This window comes from Natator depressus, chromosome 3, assembly GCF_965152275.1.
Source record: "Natator depressus isolate rNatDep1 chromosome 3, rNatDep2.hap1, whole genome shotgun sequence".
In the NCBI taxonomy this organism is placed as follows: domain Eukaryota; kingdom Metazoa; phylum Chordata; order Testudines; family Cheloniidae; genus Natator; species Natator depressus.
The window spans coordinates 155,542,274-155,564,000 of record NC_134236.1 but is presented as its reverse complement, the minus strand read 5'-3'; the positions used below and the strand labels follow the sequence as shown (position 1 = coordinate 155,564,000).

Genomic DNA, 21,727 nt, shown 5'->3' with positions numbered 1-21,727 from the left:
AAATAAGAGACTCAATACTTTTACTCCAAAAAGGAGAAAGATTTTGATAAGGTCTGACTAAGCTGCTTTGCATAAACACTTAACCACATTTTCAGTATAAATGCTTGTTTTAATTTCTTGTTCTTTGTGTTTAATCAATAAACTTTCAGTTTGAATGGATGCTTTTGGGGGTTTGCCGAGTAACTGAGTAAAACCAAGGCTCTGTTTAAAAACAACCTGGAACCTAATTATCAGTTTGTAATGCTGGACAGTGAGAGAGGCTAAAGACACCTTTAACTCTTTGAGCCTTTGAGATGAATATCCATACAATAACACATAACTCCCCCAGACCTTTGGTAAGATGCCATGACCATTAAGTCCGCCAGGAGAGCTGTGACAAACAAAACCAACCTATTACACCTGCAACTGATGCCCCATTTTCAGACAGGAACCAATATGCAGTGCCACCTCAAATGTCAGCTCTTATCCAGGGGAGAAATCCCATCCCTGCAGACTGGGGTGATGCACCACAGCTGGTCTCTTGACATCCCTTTGCTACAGCAGCTCATATATTCTTGGACAAGAGCGTTGTTGGCCCTTTACCCTGTATGGATGATCAGCACTGCCAGGGAGCTGAAAACTATGTCCTTACAAAGTGGAAGTCTCATTGGTCAGAGAGTCTAACACATTAAGTAAATTCAGGAGTCCATCACTGCACCCGCCTCCTTGTCTACTTGATTGCAGATCATGGACCAGGCTCAACAAGCTACTCTCTGGCTCATTCAGAGTTACCATAACTATGCACTGGCTTGGCCTGGTTTCCTCCCCACTCCGTGACTGTGAGGCAGCAATGTAGACAGTAAGTCCTGGAAGAAGAGTGCCCAGTGAAACATGTGGAGTGGAGGGTGGTTTATCACCTCTGAAAATCAGGCCTCTAGGCGCATTCTGTGATCACTTCCACCTGTTTTACACAAGTGACTTAAATCAGAGTGACTTCTGGTTGACATTGTTGTAAGTGAGATTAACACTCAGGCCCTTAGTGGCTAATCCTGAGGTGTGTTCTATATGCCTGACCTTCATTGACTTTAACCAGAGTTACACATCTCAGGATCAGGCCTTTAAGGAAAGGAAAGGACCAGCTGAATATTCCTGTCTTTGTCACCAAAGGTGACCCAGAAAGGAGGGAATGGTTGATGTTCACTCACCGTTCTATGAGGCAGATTTATTTCTTGGAGGAAAGGCTGCAGAATAATGGTGAAGTCATCCCTCAAATCATACCTCCCAGATTTCAGCAGCTTTTCCAAGTCATTCTAAATGATAGATAACGATTTCACAGGATCAGCACCAGCATTTGGCTGGAGAGACCACAGTACAGTTTATCCATGGCTTAAATGAATTTAAGGTCATCTCCATCCCTAATAAACCACAATAATCAAATGATATAGCCAAAGACAAAAGGAGTAATTCAATTAAAACATGTTATGCAACAATTAGAAATCTCCCTGTGGCTCTGAGAGAATTGCATTGGATTAACACCATTTTCTTAGAAAGAGTAGCAGCTAAGGAAGGTAATCAAATCTCACACTTAAGGACAAAAACTGGTTCCCTGCAGCTTGTAGAAGGAATGAGAAACACAAGACAGCAGCACATTCAGCCTCTTGTATTATAGAAAGTTTCCAGCTTCCTCTAAATCATCTGACATTTGTCAGTACTAGAAATAAGATACTGGACTAGCAGGACCACTGCTCTAATTAGATATGGCAAATCCTATGTTACTATGAGCTATAAAATAATTAGCATCTACAAAAGGTGCTGAGATTGCTTAATTATACTAATGTTATATTACTCTCCCATGCTACTGAGCCAGAATAGATGTCAGCAGAGCTGTGATTATGGGGTAATTTGTATTAGACAGATAACCCCTCACCTCCCTCACCTTGAACATGAGTATAGCAGTCTACCTTTACCACCCTAGAACAAAAAACAAGAAACATGGAAAAAGCCATACCTGGTAGGACCATCTCAATATGATGTCATCAAGTTTGGAGTCTTCGTCAACACAGTTACATGGCTTCCTGGATGCGTTACTGCAGAATGAGGAAAAAAAACAAAACAAAACAAAAAAAACCCCAAGCTTTCAGGTAACAATTTTCACTTGATGAGGTCAAGACTGGAACTCTAATATGCCACTGACAGTCAAGTGTCAGAACATGTTTGAAGGCCCAGTAAGCATCAGTGCAGAAGGCTGAATATTGACAAAGACCAGAAACCACATGGGACACCTTGCTCTTCCACTTTATGCCAGAATTATATTGGTGTCCATGTCCAATGCTTTGGACAGCTTCTTGGCTTCTGAACCTATTCAGCTGGCAAATACACCAGGCTTGGTTTAGTTCAGGGTCTGTCAAGTTGGCAACACTCCTACTTGAATTAGCTGTCGCAGATAATTTAGCATTAGCTTTCAATCATTTCCATTTTCTGTCGCATTACCAAACTGAACTCTCTTGCAATACTTTGCATAGGAACTATTGCCTTAATATTGTGGTAGCAGCCCTCAAGCTGTGCAATTATTCTCACACCATCTGTTATATTACACTAATTATCATTTGTGAACTGCTAGTAAACACTGTGCCAAATTCAACCCATAACTCAATGAAGTCTCATTGGTGGCTAAAGCAAGCACATCTGGCCTCTCTACCTACCTATTTCTATGCAATGGCTATTTACTCCATTTTTTGAGTGAAATGTAAAACTGATGTCCTGAATAGCTGTAGTTATTAAAGATCACATGGCACTTTTTACAAGAGTAGAGGGGTAGACCATGGTGTACTGGCCAAATTCAAATGTTGGTCATTAGATTTTGCCTTCTTAATTTCCCCTTGCAATCTCTATTGGAGAAGGGATCTTTCTCTTCTTGACTTAAAATAGCTTTGCTCTTGTCCCAAACTTCAGTGTAGCATTGCTAAGCTGTTATGTAATTGCCAACGCTCCTTTGGCATGGAGCATTTCACTGATGGGTGGAATGTCACCTATGCAAGCTTGTGAAGTGCTTCAAGATGGCTATATAAGTAGTTATGGCTGTTTATAAAATATTTTAATCCAAAGAATATTCCTTTTTGAACATTGTGGCCCCTAGAATCCTAGAGTCTTTCAGAGATTCATGGCTTCTGGGATCTAGAATTTATTTGCCATTAATGAGAAATTTTCTGCGGGGAAAACATTCCGAGTGTTAATGTGCTGAATTTCATTTTGCTAGGTACTAAAGGCATCTGAAAAAACTTAAAATGCACTGCTCACAAGACCTTAGTACATCCAGCGCAGTCAATATGTAGGCTTTGTTGCCATGACTCTGGGGTGTGTGGAAATGCAATATGCTACCAGGAACACTAAACGGAGATCATGGCCCTTACATAGTTCAAAGAACATCTCTTTACCTGATTTTATTCTGATCACTGTGTGAAAAAGAGAAGATTCTGAGCTCAGTGGAATCCACCAGGTTTACAAAGGCTTTGGGGACCTACAGCAACAAAGGTAGAAAATTAACTTGCAGTATTTGCAATTAGAGCTTTTTATTCATTTTTAAAATAGTACTCTCTTATTGCCTGTGAAGATTTCTACTTATTCACAGAACTGGTACAGCTTCCTCCAAACTCATCAAACTCATCAATGGGCATCACCCTTGACCAGGAGGGACCCTCTCAAAGAATCAGTGATCTCAGTCATGGCTGATTCAGTCCATGGCCCTCCTCCTGTGACTGCCAGCCAGTGTAACATTAATTTGAGAAGATGGGTTGTGATGTGGTTGTGAACTGCGGCCAATCAACTCATTTTACATACATCACTGAAAGACCACCAGGTGATGACAGCTGTCATTTATTACTGACCTACATTGCAATTGACCAGGTGAATTACCATTTAGATAGTGAAGTATGCAAGGCCTAGAGGTGAAATGTTCCTTGTTACACTGGAGTACTAATCTCTCATACCTCCTTTCTCCCAAATCAAGACGTAGCTTTCCTAAAGGACGTGCATAAAGATATCTCATTGTTATGAGCGTGAGTGACATGAACAGAAACATAAGAAGGGAAGGGAAGAGATTCTGATGATAATGAGCCAATGGGACTTAGGCAAAACTCTCACTGAAACTGGTGACAGCCGAGCTGTGGAGTGAGATTTGAGTAAAAAATGATGAAAAGGCTTCAGGGTTTGGCCCAATACATTCAAAGAGTAATAGTTTTTGCATATGTATTAGACCTTAGTTAGAGAAAAAACAAAATTCTTGATGGGTGCTATACAAATACCTTAGCTAGGATTCACAGTAAACACAGAAAGGTTCTATTTACCATTGAGATGTACTCATAAATGCTAGTTGTATTAATAAAGCAAGATGGTCTAGGTTCAGGATATTTCACTGAAATAATGATTTGCCTGGAGCAGTGGATGGACAAGCAGGAAATGACTTGCACTGTGGTCTTCAGATGAAAATGGAAAGGGGAAAAAACTCAACATGATCTTTTTAAATGGGTGACGCCCATCTTTGGTCTGCACCAGTCATTACTAGAGGATTGACATCTTGTGTGTTAGCTAGTCTGATTGTTTGACTAGTCCCCAAGAACCCTGTATTATATACATCAATGAATAAACATGGTGATATTTTCGTGGACTGCCTGGCTCAACAGGAGTGAAATTTACTCCTGTGCAGAGGGGTCACAAGGTTAATGCACCAATTAAGATGTTAAAACAGGGCTTAAGTGGTGCACAGGCCTTAGCTGGACACCCAAACATCTAGTTATCTCTTTGTATATATCACCATTTTTAAATGTCTTTTCATCTATAAAGTGTATGTGAATAAAACATTTGTTGACAATAGGTGGGATTTTCAAAAGTGACTGACTTAGAAGCACAAATCCCATTAAATTCAAGGAGATATGTGCTCTTAAGTGACTTAGGCACTTTTGAAAATCCAACCCAGTAGCTTTGCAGCTGTACATGTAGCTCAGTAAGGGAATCTGGGGGAACCTGGCAAATGAATCAGATACAGTACAGGCTTAAACCTGGTGAAGAGATCTTACTTCTTGATACAAGAAGTCCAAGACTCCGGTAAGTCTTTCCATGCTGTCCAGTGAGCGATTATCCTGTTAAGAGAGAAATAATTTAGAATAGGGTGTGTGGAAATATTCATGTGCTCATGGCACAGAGCTGGAAAAGACCATTCAAGCCATCATCAAGACTATCAGGAAAAGCAAAAAAGTCACATGTTTCTCAGAAGTGATGGGCTCCATTCATGTAGTTAATGTACCAGAGATACTACTGGTAATAGTCACATTGTAAATTCAGCTTTGTCCAGCACCTAAGGCAAGAGAATCTAGGATCCAATAATATGATTTAACTGGGTATGATTAGACAATTTAAACATAAAATCACAGACTTAAAGAGAGAGTTTTTTCATCTAAAGACTCTGAAATGGAAGAGACCTGTTATGCCATCCTTGGAGCAGATTACCTCAATAAAGCCATTACTAACAGAAAATGATCTTCATATAGATATTGTCCTCCTTGCGGGAAGACACACTCAGGTCACAGATCATCCACTCCTTGTGTAGCATGCCTCTATTTTAACCTTGTAAATGCCTCATCCAATTCACTCTTGGCCACCTCTGGCAAAAGCGCTTGTGTGACTTTCCTTAGTACATGTTCCATTAAGTCTAACTGACCTCTTAGTTAAATTTCCCCTTTTCAGCTCACTCCTTATTATGCCCCCTTAACCCTCTTCAATGATTCCTTCTTTCTTTTTGTGTTACTGCCTCTCAAGAATTTACAGATTGTTATCTCCTCTCCACTCCTTGAATAGAGTAATTTTCAGAGGATTGATTAAAGCCCTGGGGGAGAGAAGATGGTTCAGGCTTTATCATTTCATGGGATTTTTTTTAAAACAAAAACCAGACAATTTAATACAACCTGATGCACACCAAAGGCACAGAGAAATTGCTTTTTCAAAGGATCTTTATGAGCCAGAAACAAAAGTACTCAATAGCCGCGGGGTGCTTCAGCAAGGAGACAAGTGACACCAGAAGAGGGAGAATCTGCCACTCACTCATCCCTCCAGTTTGAATTTGACCCCTTTCAGCTGAATTTGCTGGGCAAGCGGGAAGGTGCTAAGTGGTGAGTTCAAAATATAAATGCTCAAATGTAAAACTGCAGTGGACAGAGTGCCCCAAAATGGTGAAACTCCTCGAAAGGATGATGAAGATGCAGTGAACTGTCACATGTGCTACTAGACGGTGCTCAGATACTATGGACATGAGAGTGGTACCAGAACCCACATAGAATAAAGACATCAAAAAGAGAAGCAAGAAGGTAACATTGTAGCCTGATGAAAAATGAGGGGCAAAGAAAAATATTTACACTTTTAAAGAGACTTTTTTGTTTGCTTGGTTTTTTTGTTCCTTTTCTGCTGTCCACCTGAGACCAAACCTTAACCCTTATCCCACAAGGCCAACAGGGGTACATACTCAAGTGGTTAGCCTGTGCCACAAAGATCACATGGTTATTTTTAGCATGCTAGCTCAAGCAGAGCTAGTGCACTTCTGTCTACCTGGGTTGAGAGACCCACTCCCCGCTGCAGTGTAGGCATACCCTAAGTCACACAAGACATCTCATTTTATTTAGCTTTCACATCAGAATCTGACTTGGGACACTGGCTGCTCAAAGCAAACGACTGGATATACCAACCACCTTCAGCCATACCATCTAGGTCTGCAATTTTGTCAGCTCTCACAGCCTAGGTTGAGATGGACGAGATGGGAGATCCCTAAGGAAAACAGCCGTGCTCTCAGAGGTGCTGTTGGAGATTTAATGAGTAGCATTTTTTCTTCCGTGAGTACGGGGTTCAGGTGGACAAGAAATTCATAATGAATAACGTACTGAATTAATTTATGCCTCTTCTGCTCACAGAATGTATTTGGTACTTACATAGTTCACACCACTCTAGTATCTGTGTAAAGAGATCATGCTCTTCTCATTCATTATTTGAAATTATTCACCAGTAGCATCTGCAGGTAAGTCTTGCTCTGCAGCTGGTATGATATTCTTAATTCAAGTTGTTTTGAGTCTTATGGTATGTTTGTTTCCTGACTGGATGAGTAACTCTTAGATTCAGGTTCCAGGTTCTAGTATGGCTGAGGTTTTAGGTCAGTGCTCATAATAATCCCAAGGTCCCATAGTCAGAGCTCGGATTCCTTGCTCAGATTTAGACCACACTCCGGGCAGCTTACCTGGTGGGTAGAGGCACAGGAAGAACACAAGTTTTCAGCACTAAAGAAAACTGTGATTAGCTTCCAGTCATTTTGGAAATCTATCATCTGAAAGGAAAGAGCACAAGAGAAAGCAGTTGGTGCATTGTGTACCAATGGCACTAGGGAGAAGATAAGAGCCCTGCTCATCACTTGCATTCCCCACCCACCAACCATTAGCCCTCTTTCCTGTGGGTTTAGGTGAAGCCTCTAGCAGAAACTCGAAACCACCAGAATCAGCTGAGTTCAAGTCAGCTGAACACTTGTGAGTGATGCAGATGCCATGAGACATGAGAACAAGGGTGTATGGGGCCTGTTGACCCACATTAGCCTTGTGCTGCACAAGACATACTGAAGAGCAGCTGGACAGGAGATTTGAATTCACCAAATTTTATGCTAAGTCTAATCCCAAACACCTGTGGGCCATACTCCCATAACATCAAGGACCATGTAGTGCCATGGGCTCCCAGCACAGAAAATAGTAAGTGAGCCACAGAGTCAGTTGAACAACCACATTTGCCAGTTAGGCCAAGACCCTTTTACCAAGTCACAGGTCTCCAACTGTTGAGACCCAAACAATGGGGCAGGATACAAGGAAATTAGTGCATGAAGTTTCAGGATAGGATTTTCAGAGCACCCAGCAGTGGCTGAACTCTGCACTCATTGAAGTCAACCATTGATGTTAGTGAGAGCAGACTCAGTGGTAATTCCACCCTAAGGTGAAATGAGGAAATGGGAGAGACATACTGAGTTCTATTATATTCCAGCAGGATTCCTAAGCAGGCCACATGCCATCATAGGGATCAAGCATCCTTGATTAGCAGGAGGCAAACTAGGATTAACTTTAACCAAATATTTTAAACACCACGACAAATAGGGAGAAACGTCTTCAGAATCAAACAGTAGGTTCTTTGGGATTAATTTTGTTTTTAATAGAAACACCGGAATTCAGTAACTGTTTTTTTTTTTTTTTTTTTTAAGGCAGCATTTTCCATATCTAACAGACCCTTTGTTTTGTGTTCAATAGAACTGGTCAAAAATATCTTGAACTTCAAAATTTCATTAACATTTTGAAGTTCAAAATGTTTTGAAATTTGACTATTTTTTCTCATTTCTTTCCTCCCCTTCCCCCCCCCCACAAGTGCTGGTATTCATTGTTATGCTGAGTGTTTTAAACATACCTGGTTCTCTTTCATGCATTTCACCATTTTTTTAGCTTGATCCAGTATGCTTCTGTTGCACAAAAGGAAAGCAGAAATTGTCAAGTCATTTTTAAAGAACACTTTGGCAGATTTAATCATTGAAAATAACAGCATGGGACTTAGGTACAAATCCGAAGACACAGTCAGGTTGCTAGGCATCTGTTTACCCCCATTCAACCCACTAAATTGTTTAGCTGATGCAAAAAGGAAGGGCTGATCTGAAATCAAAAGATCTGGTGTGTTAAATGGGCCACAGCAGGGCCGGATTAACGCAGGGGCTTTACGGGCTGCAGCCCAGGGCCTTGAGCCAAGGTGGGCCCCGAAAAAATAAATCCATAATTATATACAATTCAGTTGTCACCAACTTGTCAATCACAATCGACTAGTTGATCCTGGAGCCTCTGCCAGTTGATCGCGACCTCCGGGCCGCTAAAAATCCAGCAGCGCAGCAGGGCTCAGGCAGGCTACCTGCACACCATGGCCCAACTCCGCTCCCGGAAGTGACCGGCTGCTGGCACGTCTCTGCAGCCCCTGGGGGGGAGAGCGGCTCCACACGCTGCCCCAGCCCCCAGCTCCATCCCCACAGGAGCTGCAGGGGTGGCACCTGCGGGCGCGGGCAGCACATGGAGACACGCTGTCCCCCTTTCCCCCAGGGGCGCGCAGAGACATGCCAGCAGCTGGCCGCTTCCGGGAGCAGCGTGGGGCTATGGCAGGCAGGCAAGCAGGCTGAGCTCTGCTGCGCCGTCAGTGGGGAGCCACCTGTGGCCTTGTACTCCCTCCTGCATCCAAACCCCCTACCCCATGTCAAAATCCCCTCCTGCACCAAACTCCCTCCCAGAGCCCGCACCCCTCACCCTCTCCTGCACCCCAACACTCTGCCCCAGTCTGAAGCCCCCTCCTGCACCCAAACTCCCTCCCAGAAAGAAACTAATATAACAGCTGTTCTAAGGTAAGAAGTAGGCTATTTTGAACTAATGTAACTATATTCTACATGTTTTAAGACTGAAATGTAACCACAGAACGGCTTTATGTTAATTAAAAGGCAAGTTTAGTATAGCGTTAATAGCCTCCATGCCATAATTGTGATCATTTTGTTTTAAATTAGGAAAAAGACTTGTATACAGGAGCCCCACAAAATCTAATTGCCCTGAGCCCACGGGAGAGTTAATCCAGCCCTGGGCCACAGAGTCACTTGTCACTCCTGTTCCGGATAGGAGAAAGTTGAGACACATTGGCAGGGTTTGGTGTTAGGAAAGCTTGTCCTGTCCCTGCTGTACATGTTCTGAGTACAGTTAAAGGACTTCAGTCTCATGGGGCTTTCAGCCCTGTACCTTTCACCAACACTAAATTCATTATTCAGCTAAAAAAAGAACTTACATAGCTTTGGTTCCGGATGCTGTTCTGCTAGTTCTGGGAGGAAGTGGCTGATGCAGTACAGAGGGGTTAAACCTGCTAACAAGAGCTGAACAACACACACACAGTCAGTACATTCCCAGATCCTGGGAACTACCGCTCTGCCGCTTCACCCTTAACAGAATCAAATCAGCCACAAACTGCTAGGATCTCAGGCTTCTTGGTGGGCATCAGGGACCCTCCGCTCTTATCAGTGATGTTGTTCCCCTGTGTTATGAGTTTTGAAACAGTGGCATGATGTTGGAATTATTTGTTCTAGCCCTGGTGCTGCCTGGATATAGGGTATCTCCCAATTTTAGCAACAGGAGCTGTGTGCAGAGCTGGATTTAGGCCGCCATGGGGCATTATATGGAGGAGAGGATATTTACAGGGAGTACGAACAATCAACTTCCCCCAGCACTGAAGGGATTTCCAAGATTAAAAAGAGCCCCATTTGTGCCCATGAAAAATGAAGAAGACAATAACATGTTAGAGTGAAGATTTTGGGGAGATGGAAAGAGTACCCTCCCTAATCCCAATGTTGTGGTGATCCTCTCTGCACCCGAGGAGAGGTGGCTACAATGCTCTCCACAGCAAATCAGTGCTATCCAAAATGTCAGCTGGAGAGGTCACTGGAGAGCTATTCTGTAAGATTCCCTTGCACTCCAGGGGATTTACATTCTGCCTCCAGAGTGGCCCTCCCTTAGCTCACTCTGACACCCCACTTATGGCTGCACTACGCACGGATGCTGCACCCTCTCTAAAGAGCCTAGCAAAGCTGCAGGACCAACCACACATTTAATGATACCTGGCAATGGATTTGCTTAGAGTTCAGTGTTGAGAACAACACAGCAAGACACACCTGATAGTGTTTCCATGCTCGACTGAAGGAGGGTCCTTTCTGGGCTATAAATAGAAGAAAAACCTGAGTTGATTTTTGTCACATTTCTCAAAAATCAAAATCATGTTACAGCACAGTGCTGATTTCTTCTCAAGAGCTCTGTGTTTCTTCTAACAGCTGATGAAATCACTAAACCTGCTCCCCCATCGGAATGGGATCTGTCTCCCCTACTTTCCCTAGATTTTAGTAATGCCACCCGCTGTTGCTGAGTCACAACAGAACACTGATTTCAGGGCTTAACATAAAGGTAAAGGAAGTAGTAATTGTCAACTCTTTACCAACAGTATTTATTTGTAACTTATCAACCTTATTCCCATCTAACCTAAACCCCTCTGCTAACCATTTACATAAATAGTGTGCGTGCAAGTAGCTGCATTTATGCATGCAAATAAACAATTTCAGTGCCCAGTTGATGCATTTGGCCCTGCAATGGCACACACCAGTGAGCGAGCATGTATGTTTGTACATGCACGGTTAGAAGTATCATTTTTAAATTTTAGTCTAGAATTTTAGCTGGTGTAAACTGGCATAGCTCTAGTGACTGCAATGGAGCTAAATATATTTGCACCAAATGAGGGTCAGACTCTTATTTTACTTCAAACGTAACAACAACCCTGACGAGTGGGAAAACTGTATAAAACATGGCCAAGGAGCATGGGGGATCATTCCAGCATCCGTGGAATGTGGTCTCAAGGTTAGTGCAGGGGACTAGCCATCAGGACTCATGGATTCTATTCTTCACTCTGCTAATGGCTCCCCGTATGCCTTTGGGCAAGTCCCTTCCCTGTTTCCCCATCTGTAAGCACTATACTATACAGGCTTCATCATAGTTTTTATGGGACTTACTCAACGTTTATAAAACATCTGACATCCTGGGGTAAAAGGTGCTCTTTAAGCAAAAACTATATTGACTAAGAATGAGTAGGGACATAATGGCTCAGATTCTAATTTTTCAAAGAAGTCCGCTACCCTGCTCTTGCACACCCAGGCACAAGAACAATTTTGTGGATGGGGTGAAAATTGGGTACTCCCTAGAATCTGGTCCTCGTCCCTGTCATGTGCAGCTGTGTAAATTGACATCATAGCAGTAGCCAATGCTAACCACTGAAAGTTCACTGTTACCTTTCGAGTAAATCTTCATGATCCATCCTAGAATCTGGGGTCTGTAAATAAGCATGGAACAAGAAAACTGCTATTAATAAAGCAAATAGTAGACTATCTCTGTCATAGTCCAGTTTTATATTTCAGATATTCACTGTGGTAAATAGCATTTTTCTCCATTGCATTTTAAATTACAACACATAATTAAGGTTTCCTTATTGCAGTTCGCTTACAGTTTGAAGACCATTTCTTTGGTACATTCTCAGGGTGCATTCTATGTATCAAAAGAGTTTTAAAAGATGAAATACCACACTTTTGTATAGCTGAATGAACTGCTTTTTAAACTATACTGAAGTTTCTGTTCGCCCAATCTCTTTCCAACAGGGGACATGATCCAAAGTCCATTTAAGTCAACAAGACTCTGTGAAGTCCACTAGGGACTTAGCTATTAGTATTGATTTTATATGGAAGGTGCCCAGCTTCTACAGTTATGGGAAGCTGTGTACAATCCTAAAATAGATAGATGCCCACTGATTTCAGTGGGCTTTTGGTTGAACCGACACAGACCAAGAGATGTCCCCTTTCCCAAAGGCTGTATGCCTTAAATGCAAACCATTCATACATTTCTTTCTATAGCGTCTCTCACCCACGCCATTCAAGGCATTAACATAAGAAGAGTCTTTTTAATATGGAAGACCATGTGCAGAGATACAAGGGAAGACAGAAGGATTCTTAGTTCTGGTAAAGGAAACTCAAGAGTTAGGGCAGACCAAGTGTCATAATTTCTTCTCAAAAGGGGAGAAATCAGGAGGAATACAGTAATTCTGACTGTTAGAAATTCATGAGTTCTGCAACCCAAAACCTTATAGGAAGTTATGGCAGATAGATGGGTAATACTGAGATGTTTTACAAATACGTATCTCAACTCTGTGAGGTTCTAAGTATTTCCTACAAGATGCTAAGCACACCCAGCTGCAAAGGGAGTTGAGGATGCACAGCACCTCACAGGATTAGACCCTAAAATGTTAAATTGTTTGTGAAACTTCTACAAGTCTGAGATTCCCCCAAATCTTTCTGGTTTCTCCTATCCCCGTTTTCCCCTCTCTGTGCATCTCCAGTTATCCCAGAACACACATTCAATATAAATTTCAGGCTGATTAGGGCACAACAAAGAAATTAAGGGATTTCCAGTTCCTAGTGCTGCAGCAATACTGTATTCTGCATCTCAGATTCAACAGGAAAGATAGTTACCCAAATGGACTCCCTCATATTTCAGCAACTGGGATTTCAATCTTGTTTTGAAGCAAAACAAAAAAACTCACCACCTCCACAAGATCCTTCCCTGTTGATTCTGCAGTATTTAGGAATACAGAGTAGGAAATATATGGTAGTTGTGACAAACAACTTTGTTATTTTGTAGTTATGGGCCTGGGCTACAAAGTTCTGATCCAGATATGTATCCAAGCTTCCCTAGCACTCAAGGGAGTTCTAATCAAACATTCCTGTTTAGGTCCAACTCTCTTCCATAGATTTATACTTAAATTCTTAAGGCCAGAAGGGAAAATTATGATCAACTAGTCTAAATGCCTGCATAGAACAGGCCAGAGAATTTCACCCAGTAAAAGCCCACAGTTCTGTGGTTGAACTAGAGCATCCCTTTTAGATAGGCATCCGATCTCAATTTAAAGAATTCACATGATGGAAAATCCACCACATCTCTTGGTAACCTGTTCCAATAGTTATTTACTGATAAAAATTGCACTTCATTTCCAGTTTGAATTTTTCTATCTTCATCTTCCAGCTATTGGATTTTGTTATGCCTATATTTGCAAAGACTCCTCTAATCAAATATCTTCTCACTGTGCAAGTGTTTATAGACCCTGATTGCATTTCCTCCTGCATGAAGTCAGTTGGGTACTGATAGAATCAGAGCTATCCTGTGGTAAGTGGTTAATATCAGCTACCTCTTGCCTCCATTTACTCGAAACCTTTAAACACATGTGAAAAGTTTTGAGTCTTGATCACACCACCAGCAAGTACAGACCTTTAGGGCCCACATTCTGCACCATTCAACTCAGCAGGAGTTTTGTTACTGATTTCAACAGAAACAGGACTGAGCTCTTAAAGGTGAAGTATTATAGTCAACACACCTTGCTGTTATACTTACAGTTTGCAAAATTCCTATGGCAGCAATTGCTTTAATGTCAGATGGCCTCAGAGTATGAACTGCAGAGATAAATCAAGGTCTTCATGTTAGAAAGATCAGTGGCTTTGAAAAAATAATTACTTTCTTTGATGTGAAAACACAGCAGAGTAAATTATAATCATTATTGGCATTTATATTGGGCTTTTCAGCTGGGAGTTTTAAAGCAGCCAAAGTCCAATACTCACTGAATTTCAATGAGATTTGGGTGCCTGACTCTCTTAGCTTCCTTCAGAAATTTCAGCCTTCATCCTCAAAACACTTTGCAAATAACAAAAGATCACATAACAGTCCTGTGAGCTGTTGACATAGGTATCATTATCCCCAATACAGGGATGGAGAAACTGAGGCAGACTTGTAAAGTCACTTGCCCTATTATTACAGTCTGGATTAGAACTCAGGAATTCCTAGCTCCCAGACTCAAACTCAGTCCATAGCCATGTCTACACTACAAAATTATGTCAACCTAACCTACATCAGCATACAGCCACCACAGTTATTAAATCATTTGTGTGCACACACTTAGCTGCTTGTGTCATTGGTGCATGTCCTCACCAGGAGCTCTTGTATCGATTGTATTGTCAGCATGGGGCATTGTGGTATGGCTCCTGGAAGCCAGTAACAGTCAACTTAAGCAACTCAGTGTCTGTACTGACACTGCATCGACTTTATTACATTGACTGTGACTGTACAGTGCTCAGGGAGGTGGTGTTACTAAATCAACATAGAGAGGCACTTATATTGGGGGGAGCCAAATTTAAATGAAGACACTCCCACAGCTACGTTGACGCAAAGCAGCTTACGTCGACCTAACCTTGTAGTGTAGACCAAGTCAATGTCTCTCTACAAGCTTAGAGCAGGAAAAGCCTCCAAGAGGATGATTTTTAAACACAAACCTGAAGATGCAGGAGAATGAGACAGCTTCTCTAGCTCACATGGAAACTGGAATCTTCTCAGAGGCTGTAACAGCAAACAGATGGGTTCTTTTCTTTTTAACAAGGGAATTTAGGCTGAGGTAAAGTGTTGGATCAAGAGGCCTAAAGATCTCTATTCACCAAATGGTTACAGCATGTGACTTAGACTACGATTTAGTCACAGGTATTTTTAGTAGAAGTCACAGACAGGTCATGGGCAATAACCAAAAAAAGTCACGGCCAGTGACCTGCACGTGACTTCTACTAAAAATACCCCTAAATAACTCTTGGGTGCTGAGGTGTGGGGAGCGGCTTGGGGCCCCACCGTCGCCACTCCTATGGGTGGGGGGGTGGCCCGGGGCCCCGCTGCTGCTCCCAGTGCCTGGGGCCACCAGAGCAGCGGCCAGTGCGGCTGGCTCCAGGGCCGCCCCAGCTACTCAGGTGGCCCTGGGGTCAGCCACACCAGCCACTGCAGAAGTCCTGGAGGTCCCAGAAAGTCACGGAATCCATTACTTCCATGCCTTCCGTGACAGACTTGCAGCCTTAATCATGGCTAGTGGCAGGATCAGATTCCCCCCCATCTGTCCCACCAATTCTCACCACCCTTAGAGGCACAGGGATGAAACTAGTACAGACTTCATGGCCCATTCAGTCCAACGTCTCTCTGGGAATGTCTACACTGCAATTAGACACTTGCGTCTGGGCCATGCCAGCTGACTGGGGCTCAGACTAAGGGGCTGTTTAATTGTGGTGTAGACATTCAGGCTGCAGCCCGAGCTCTGGGAACCTCCCACCTTGTAGATTCCTAGAGCCTGGGCTACAGCCCAAGCCTAAACAGCGACACCACAATTAAACTGCACCTTAGCCTGAGTCCCACAAGCCCCAGTCAGCTGGCCTGGGCTAGCCATGGGTTTTTAATTGCAGTGTAGACATACCCTCTGACAACAAGGGATTTTAAGGGGAAAATTACACCCTGCTACAGAATTCTGTAGGATGGTTCCAAAATAAATCTATAGAAATGAGATCCCTCTCTATTAAATTCTATAGCTTTTTAGAGAAATTTCAAGAACCATATTAGTTTCATCCTTTGGAGTAAGCTGTACATTGGGAGTGGTAGGTCCTCAGATTCATTTTTTGTTGACGACCATAAAGTCTGCACAAATGTGACCCCAGTTCATTTTTGCAGGGACTTCCCCAGCCCCCCGGCATGGTTAGTGAGCTGGTGGGTCTAGAGCAGGATTATAGGTTATTCCTATAAGGTGTGCTTACCACTGTGTAAAGGGCCAGCACAAGACCTGTGCAACACCTAAGCCATGTCTGAGGACTTGGGTGGTGCATAGACTTTGTCCCACTCTCTGGACAAAGGCGAGTTTCATCTATAGATATTCTATAGACTTTCAGAAACATAATACCAAGCTATAAATCAAGGATCCATCGAAAGCTGTTTCACACAGCATAAATCTATTATGCACAAAAAACTAAGTTATAAGAATATTATTAAGATAGCAAAGTCAAGTATTCAAAAGTTAGGAAATAGCAGATTTAAGGTTGCCTGCGCAACCTGTCTCACCCTACCCAGCTCCCACTCCTAACCTCACTCCCCAAACTCCTCATCCAGACTTAGTTTCCCCACCCCCAACTTCTCCCTGGCTTCTTGTCCCAATTCTCCCCCCTGCTCCCTGTCAGATGAGGCTCTTCTCTGTACTGCCTCTATTCCCTCCCCACACTGGTTCCTAGTCCCAGTCTCCTCATCCAGCCAGTGCAGTTTTTCCCCCAGCTCCTCGTCTGGTCTCAGTGTTCCACCCCCAAAGCTAACTGACTCCCAGTCCTCCTGTTTCCCTCCCCAGCTTCCAGGCCCCGTCTCCCCAGCTCTGGTTTCTAATCCCAGTCTCTCTGCCCAACCACAGTGTTGCACATTGGTGTGATTGAGCCAGTCGCCCAATGACAGGAGAAGCTCCAGCCCTCTTGCAAATTTCATCCCTGTCTGGGGGAAATCCCAGGAGGTGGGGCAAGGGAGAAAACAGCTAGTCAGAGGGGGAAGAGCAGCCAGTAAAAGCTGCTTCAGGAAGCAGGCAGCACTTTCCCCTCCCTTCAAGAGCCAACATCAGTCTCACAGAAAGGGACGGAGAGGAGGGAGCCCTGCAGTTCTGTTCTCTCCTTCCCCTGTGAGCAACAGGGATGGCTCCTTTGCTCTTCCCCATTGCCTGCAACACCAAGCCTAAGAAAGAGTTGAGGGGGGGTGAAGATCCCCTGAAACTGCCTCACCCAGGCCTGGCAAGAGGTAGAAAAGCCCTGTATCTGCAGAAGGAGCAGAGGTGAGGCTGGGTGGCAGAACTGATTTGGATTGGGGCAAAATTAATTGCTTGGCAGAGGATAGGCAAATGTGAGGGTAAGAGCTCCGAGGGCCAACATCACCTTACCCAATACATTTGGAAGAGTGGGCAACATTAATTGTCTCACACACGCCCTGTGGGTGGGCAGGGGAAGTTCAAAAATCAAAAGGCAGAACAAAACACAATATAATCTTTTTAAAATAATAATCTCATGGATTTTATGGAGTCTGACGCATGAGTTTTGATCTCTTGAGGTGGGCAATACTGTTAATGATACTTCAGTTAGCATTACCTCCTGCCGAGCCCTCTCTACAGCCACTAGTCTGCAGCCTTGGAGAGCTCAGCCCATGGAAATGCAGCTCCCGAGAGAGCTCTGCTGGCAGGCACACAGGAGAACACTGGCATAGCACAGGGAGCCAGACTTTCTGCCTCTGATGATCTTATGGTTGTGGCAGACCAAAAACACAATACAAACTTTTAAAAAAAAATCTCTTGATTTTTGGGGTCTGACTTGTGATTTTGGAAACTTTGGGGTTAGCAATATTGCAGCCAGTCCCTCTCTCTCTCTCCTTCCAACTTCTAGTCCCTGTCCCATCACACTCCTTGTCCCACTTACTCCTTTCCCTCTCCCCAGGTCCAGCTTTTGTCCCCTCTGCATTTGAGTCAGATGGCTTCCTCCACCTTGCTGCCTGAGTACCAGCAGAGGGCAGGTCACTGATTGCACAGGAGAGACAGGCTCCCTGCTCCTAGTTCTCCTACCAGGCTCCACCCCACAAGGAAAGTCCTTTTGAGCCCCCAAAGCCCTGGGCAGAAGCATGCTCAATCACTCTGTGTGTGGGAGGGTGGTCACATGCACAGTTCAGTCAGACATAGGAGCTGAGAGAGGTTAGACTGTGCTCAGTGAGGATGGAATCGTCTCAGATTTTAGTTGTTAAGATCTAGTAAGAGCATGTGCAAACTGCATTTTCTTAAAAAAGACTTAATGCCTTGGGTAAATTTGGGTGGATTTGCAAGGGGATGGCAAAAGGGCACATCGCTGACACAAAGGCCACCCCACCTGCCAAATTTCAAGGCCCTGCTCCAAAAGCATGGGGGTGCTGCAGCATTTCAAAGTAAAGGTCTCCATTTTTTAAGACGATAAAACATTAAGCCTTGTTCCCAGAAATGGCTGAACTATTTTGGCTGAAATCTTGGAGACAAATTTAGCCTAGGGCAGATATGCCACATTTAAAATCTCAGTCCAAATGAATCAAGATTGGCAGCTGTAAGCAATTACAAACAGGGTCTTACAATGGAAGTGTAGGGCAACCTTAATAAATTGGTGGTGCGGCTAGCCCTGCCCAAGCTATCTTGGAACTTCCTGACTTTGCAGGGCCTGATCTAGCATTAACGTAACATTGAGAGTATTTATTTATGTTGCATTTAATTCTGCACAGTCAGGTTCGCCCACAACATTTTGGCACCTGAGGCGGGGAGCTCAAATTATGCTCCCATGCCCACTCGCTTGGGCCAAAACTTTGAAACTCTGGGTCCTAGTGGCGCCCCCGCCACAGTCTGGCACCTGAGGCAACCGCCTCAGTTCACCTCATGGTAAGGCCAGCCCTGTGCACAGTTACTAATAATCCAGACCACAGGGTTCTGTTCTCTCTCTCTCTCTCATTGAGGGGTTACATCACAACAATGTAGCAGGACATCAGGTGGTGGCAGGTATGGTATTGAGAACGGAAAAAACTAAAGCTTTCCTCATGCCAGGGACTTACCTCCAGTTTCTTTTGTTTCTTGAGGTAATTACTTTCCATCATGGGATGAGCTGCAGTGCCTTGGGAAGGGGGTGGGGGTGGAGAAAAATCCAACAATCCATTAGGAATGAATTTCACTCACTCTTTGCTAACATGCATAAACTCCTCAATAGATAGTGATACAATTAAATGTGTCTATTTCTGAAAGGGAGAGAGTTTCACCTCTTCTCTCTCTCACAGTTTCCAAAGCTGATCTCCACTCCAATGCCTTTCACTCTGCACCAAATGTATGTCCTCTGTTTTTAAACATATTGGGCCATAGCTTCTGTGGATGCAATCTGCATAACTATTAAAATAAATGCTGGAAAGCCGTTTACACCAGCTGTGAATCTCATCTCTTAACTTTATGATCTGTGTATATAACAGATCTTATTAGCTTCTGTACCCTTTGTCCTCCCCATAGCCACCACACATTACTTATTGAGATCCCTGCTGTGTTATGCTTGAATTTAATTATAAGTTCCTCAGGCCAGGGACTTTTTTTATTTGATTTGTAAAGTGCAATGAGCACCTAGGGCACTGTATAAATAAATAATTCTCTCATAAGAACATAAATGAGATTTGCAACCCAGAATACATTTCAATGTCTGAGTCAGCCTTTAATTTATATGACATTATGAGATGCCTTTGGTTGTTTATTCCACACACATTTAGAATAGTTAGATTAATATTTCAAACAGGTACATGGTATAACTCCCAAGAAAGGAGTAATTTACATAAGGCTACTCCTTTCACAGTCAGCAAGCAACAGTGTCATCCCATGAGGTTATGGTTAGCCAATGAAAGTTTGCTCTGGTGATGTAATACTTGAAACTTCATCTGCCACTGGAGAGCTTCAATGGATGGAGTTTCTGTGGAGCCAGAGAGTACTGGAGTCCTCCCTCTCCTGACTGCATCTGTATTCATTTCCATTTAAATTAATCTCTTTTCTTAATAAAGAACAGTTTATATTCAGAATTTCTCAGAATTCATGTGGCAAGGGATTAAATGGATACCTAGGTTTGGTTTGCTCTAATGAGATAGGGGTTAGATGCAAAGTTTGCATCTAGATCCACATCTAAACTTTCCAACCACTCAAGGGCGTTCAGAACCACCTCTCCTTATGAAGCACTAGTGTACAGTCAATCTCATGATAATACTTAGCTCTCATATAATGCTTTTCATGCATATATCTCAAGCTGCTTTACCCAGGAGGGTTCCATTTTACAAACGGGGAAACAGAAGTACACAGCAGTGAACTGATTTGCCCAAGAGATTAGGGAATAGAAGTCAGGTGTCTGAACTTCCAAGCCCCTGGATGTTGGTGCCTGTTTTTAGAGTCTTCTTGTGTTTGTCACAATAGCATTTTAGAGTCCAACAGAGAGAGGAAACTCAAGAATTTCCTCTGAATACTTGTGTTTGTCTAGCTATCCATCCATGTTCTTAGACAAATATAAGGGCATTACATGTAAAAGCATGAATTGCTTTATATGACTGACCAATCTTTGTGCAGTTTTCATGTGTTTTACCTATTTTTGGTTCCGTACACACATTTTTGCCATACTTTCTAGAATGTTGGGAGATAACTTTTTTTCTAACAAGTGTGATGCACACCCTTCTTTTTGCCTAGGGGCCCTAACCAAGATCAGGACACTCTAGGTGTTGTGTGCACACACAGTGAGATACAGTCTCCGCCCTGAGCAGCTTACAATTTAAGTAGATATGACAAAGGAATTATTCTTCTGCCCATTTTGCAGATGAGGAACCAAAACACAGCGACGCTAAGGCCTACATTCACAAAGGTACAAGGATTATGTATAGTCTGACCTTTTGGTGCTGTTCTTCCCTCCAGGAAACTTCAGTACCCCAACTGAATGAGACCTGGGAGGTCAGTCTCCAGAAAGATACAAACCCACCATACACTATCATCACCATCACATTTACCTAAGATGATCAACAATAACCATGCCATGTGTGCCATCCAGAGTCATACATGCAGATTGTACCATTCATCTTTCTGCTTTGAAAGCGTCTGCTTTTCACTTGATCTTTGCACTTCAACAATTAGAAAAATATCAGCTTCCACACATTTTCTAACAAGACTTTTCAATGTCCAAAGACCTTACCTTTCAAAGATAGCAGCCAAAGAAAGAACAGCTCTGACAGAAGCTTCATGGTTAGCTATTTGAGAAATGAATATTCTAGGAGAGATGTCACTTAGGCTTTATGGGGAGGTGGAGGGGTTGTCAGCAACGAAAATGTCTTTCCTTCCTCTTGCTTTTATACTTCAGCAAACTGCTAACTTAGCAGCCATAAACTTTATTGGCTTCCTCACTTTTGTAAACCCAGCCTTTGAATTAAAGTGATAACGATAATATTTCAGTGCTGTACTTCAAAAAAATAAAGACATGTGCTGTATGTTATACATGATTGCATCTGGGAGTTAAAGTAAGAGGGAGCAAGGCGGGAGGAGTACTGCTACTCCTCCTCTACTAAAAGCACAGGGAGAGTTGCCCAGTCTCTTGACGCAGCGCTCATCCTCAGTTCACCCCCTCCCAGGCAAGTGCAGTGGTTGATACCCCACCTGTGTCACTGAATCAAGTAGCTCACTCTCTCAGTCTGCAGGTACAAGA

The 21,727-nt window shown here is 43.1% G+C and overlaps 1 protein-coding gene across 1 annotated transcript in view; it reads right to left on the bottom strand.

Annotated features, from left to right (window-relative positions):
* Window positions 1–21,269, bottom strand: part of PLB1 (phospholipase B1) — a 117,296-nt gene extending 96,027 nt beyond the window's left edge. Inside the window, exons 1-14 of the mRNA XM_074947088.1 lie at window positions 21,221–21,269; window positions 19,077–19,135; window positions 14,966–15,029; window positions 14,034–14,092; window positions 11,888–11,928; window positions 10,727–10,770; window positions 9,850–9,934; window positions 8,978–8,980; window positions 8,452–8,503; window positions 7,253–7,339; window positions 5,052–5,114; window positions 3,414–3,496; window positions 1,988–2,054; window positions 1,185–1,289 (exon numbers count right to left, since the gene is read on the bottom strand). Coding sequence (XP_074803189.1) covers window positions 1,185–1,289; window positions 1,988–2,054; window positions 3,414–3,496; window positions 5,052–5,114; window positions 7,253–7,339; window positions 8,452–8,503; window positions 8,978–8,980; window positions 9,850–9,934; window positions 10,727–10,770; window positions 11,888–11,928; window positions 14,034–14,092; window positions 14,966–15,029; window positions 19,077–19,135; window positions 21,221–21,269 — 861 coding nt within the window. The remainder of the gene's footprint in view (window positions 1–1,184; window positions 1,290–1,987; window positions 2,055–3,413; window positions 3,497–5,051; window positions 5,115–7,252; window positions 7,340–8,451; window positions 8,504–8,977; window positions 8,981–9,849; window positions 9,935–10,726; window positions 10,771–11,887; window positions 11,929–14,033; window positions 14,093–14,965; window positions 15,030–19,076; window positions 19,136–21,220) is intronic.
* Between the last annotated feature and the right edge of the window lie 458 nt (window positions 21,270–21,727).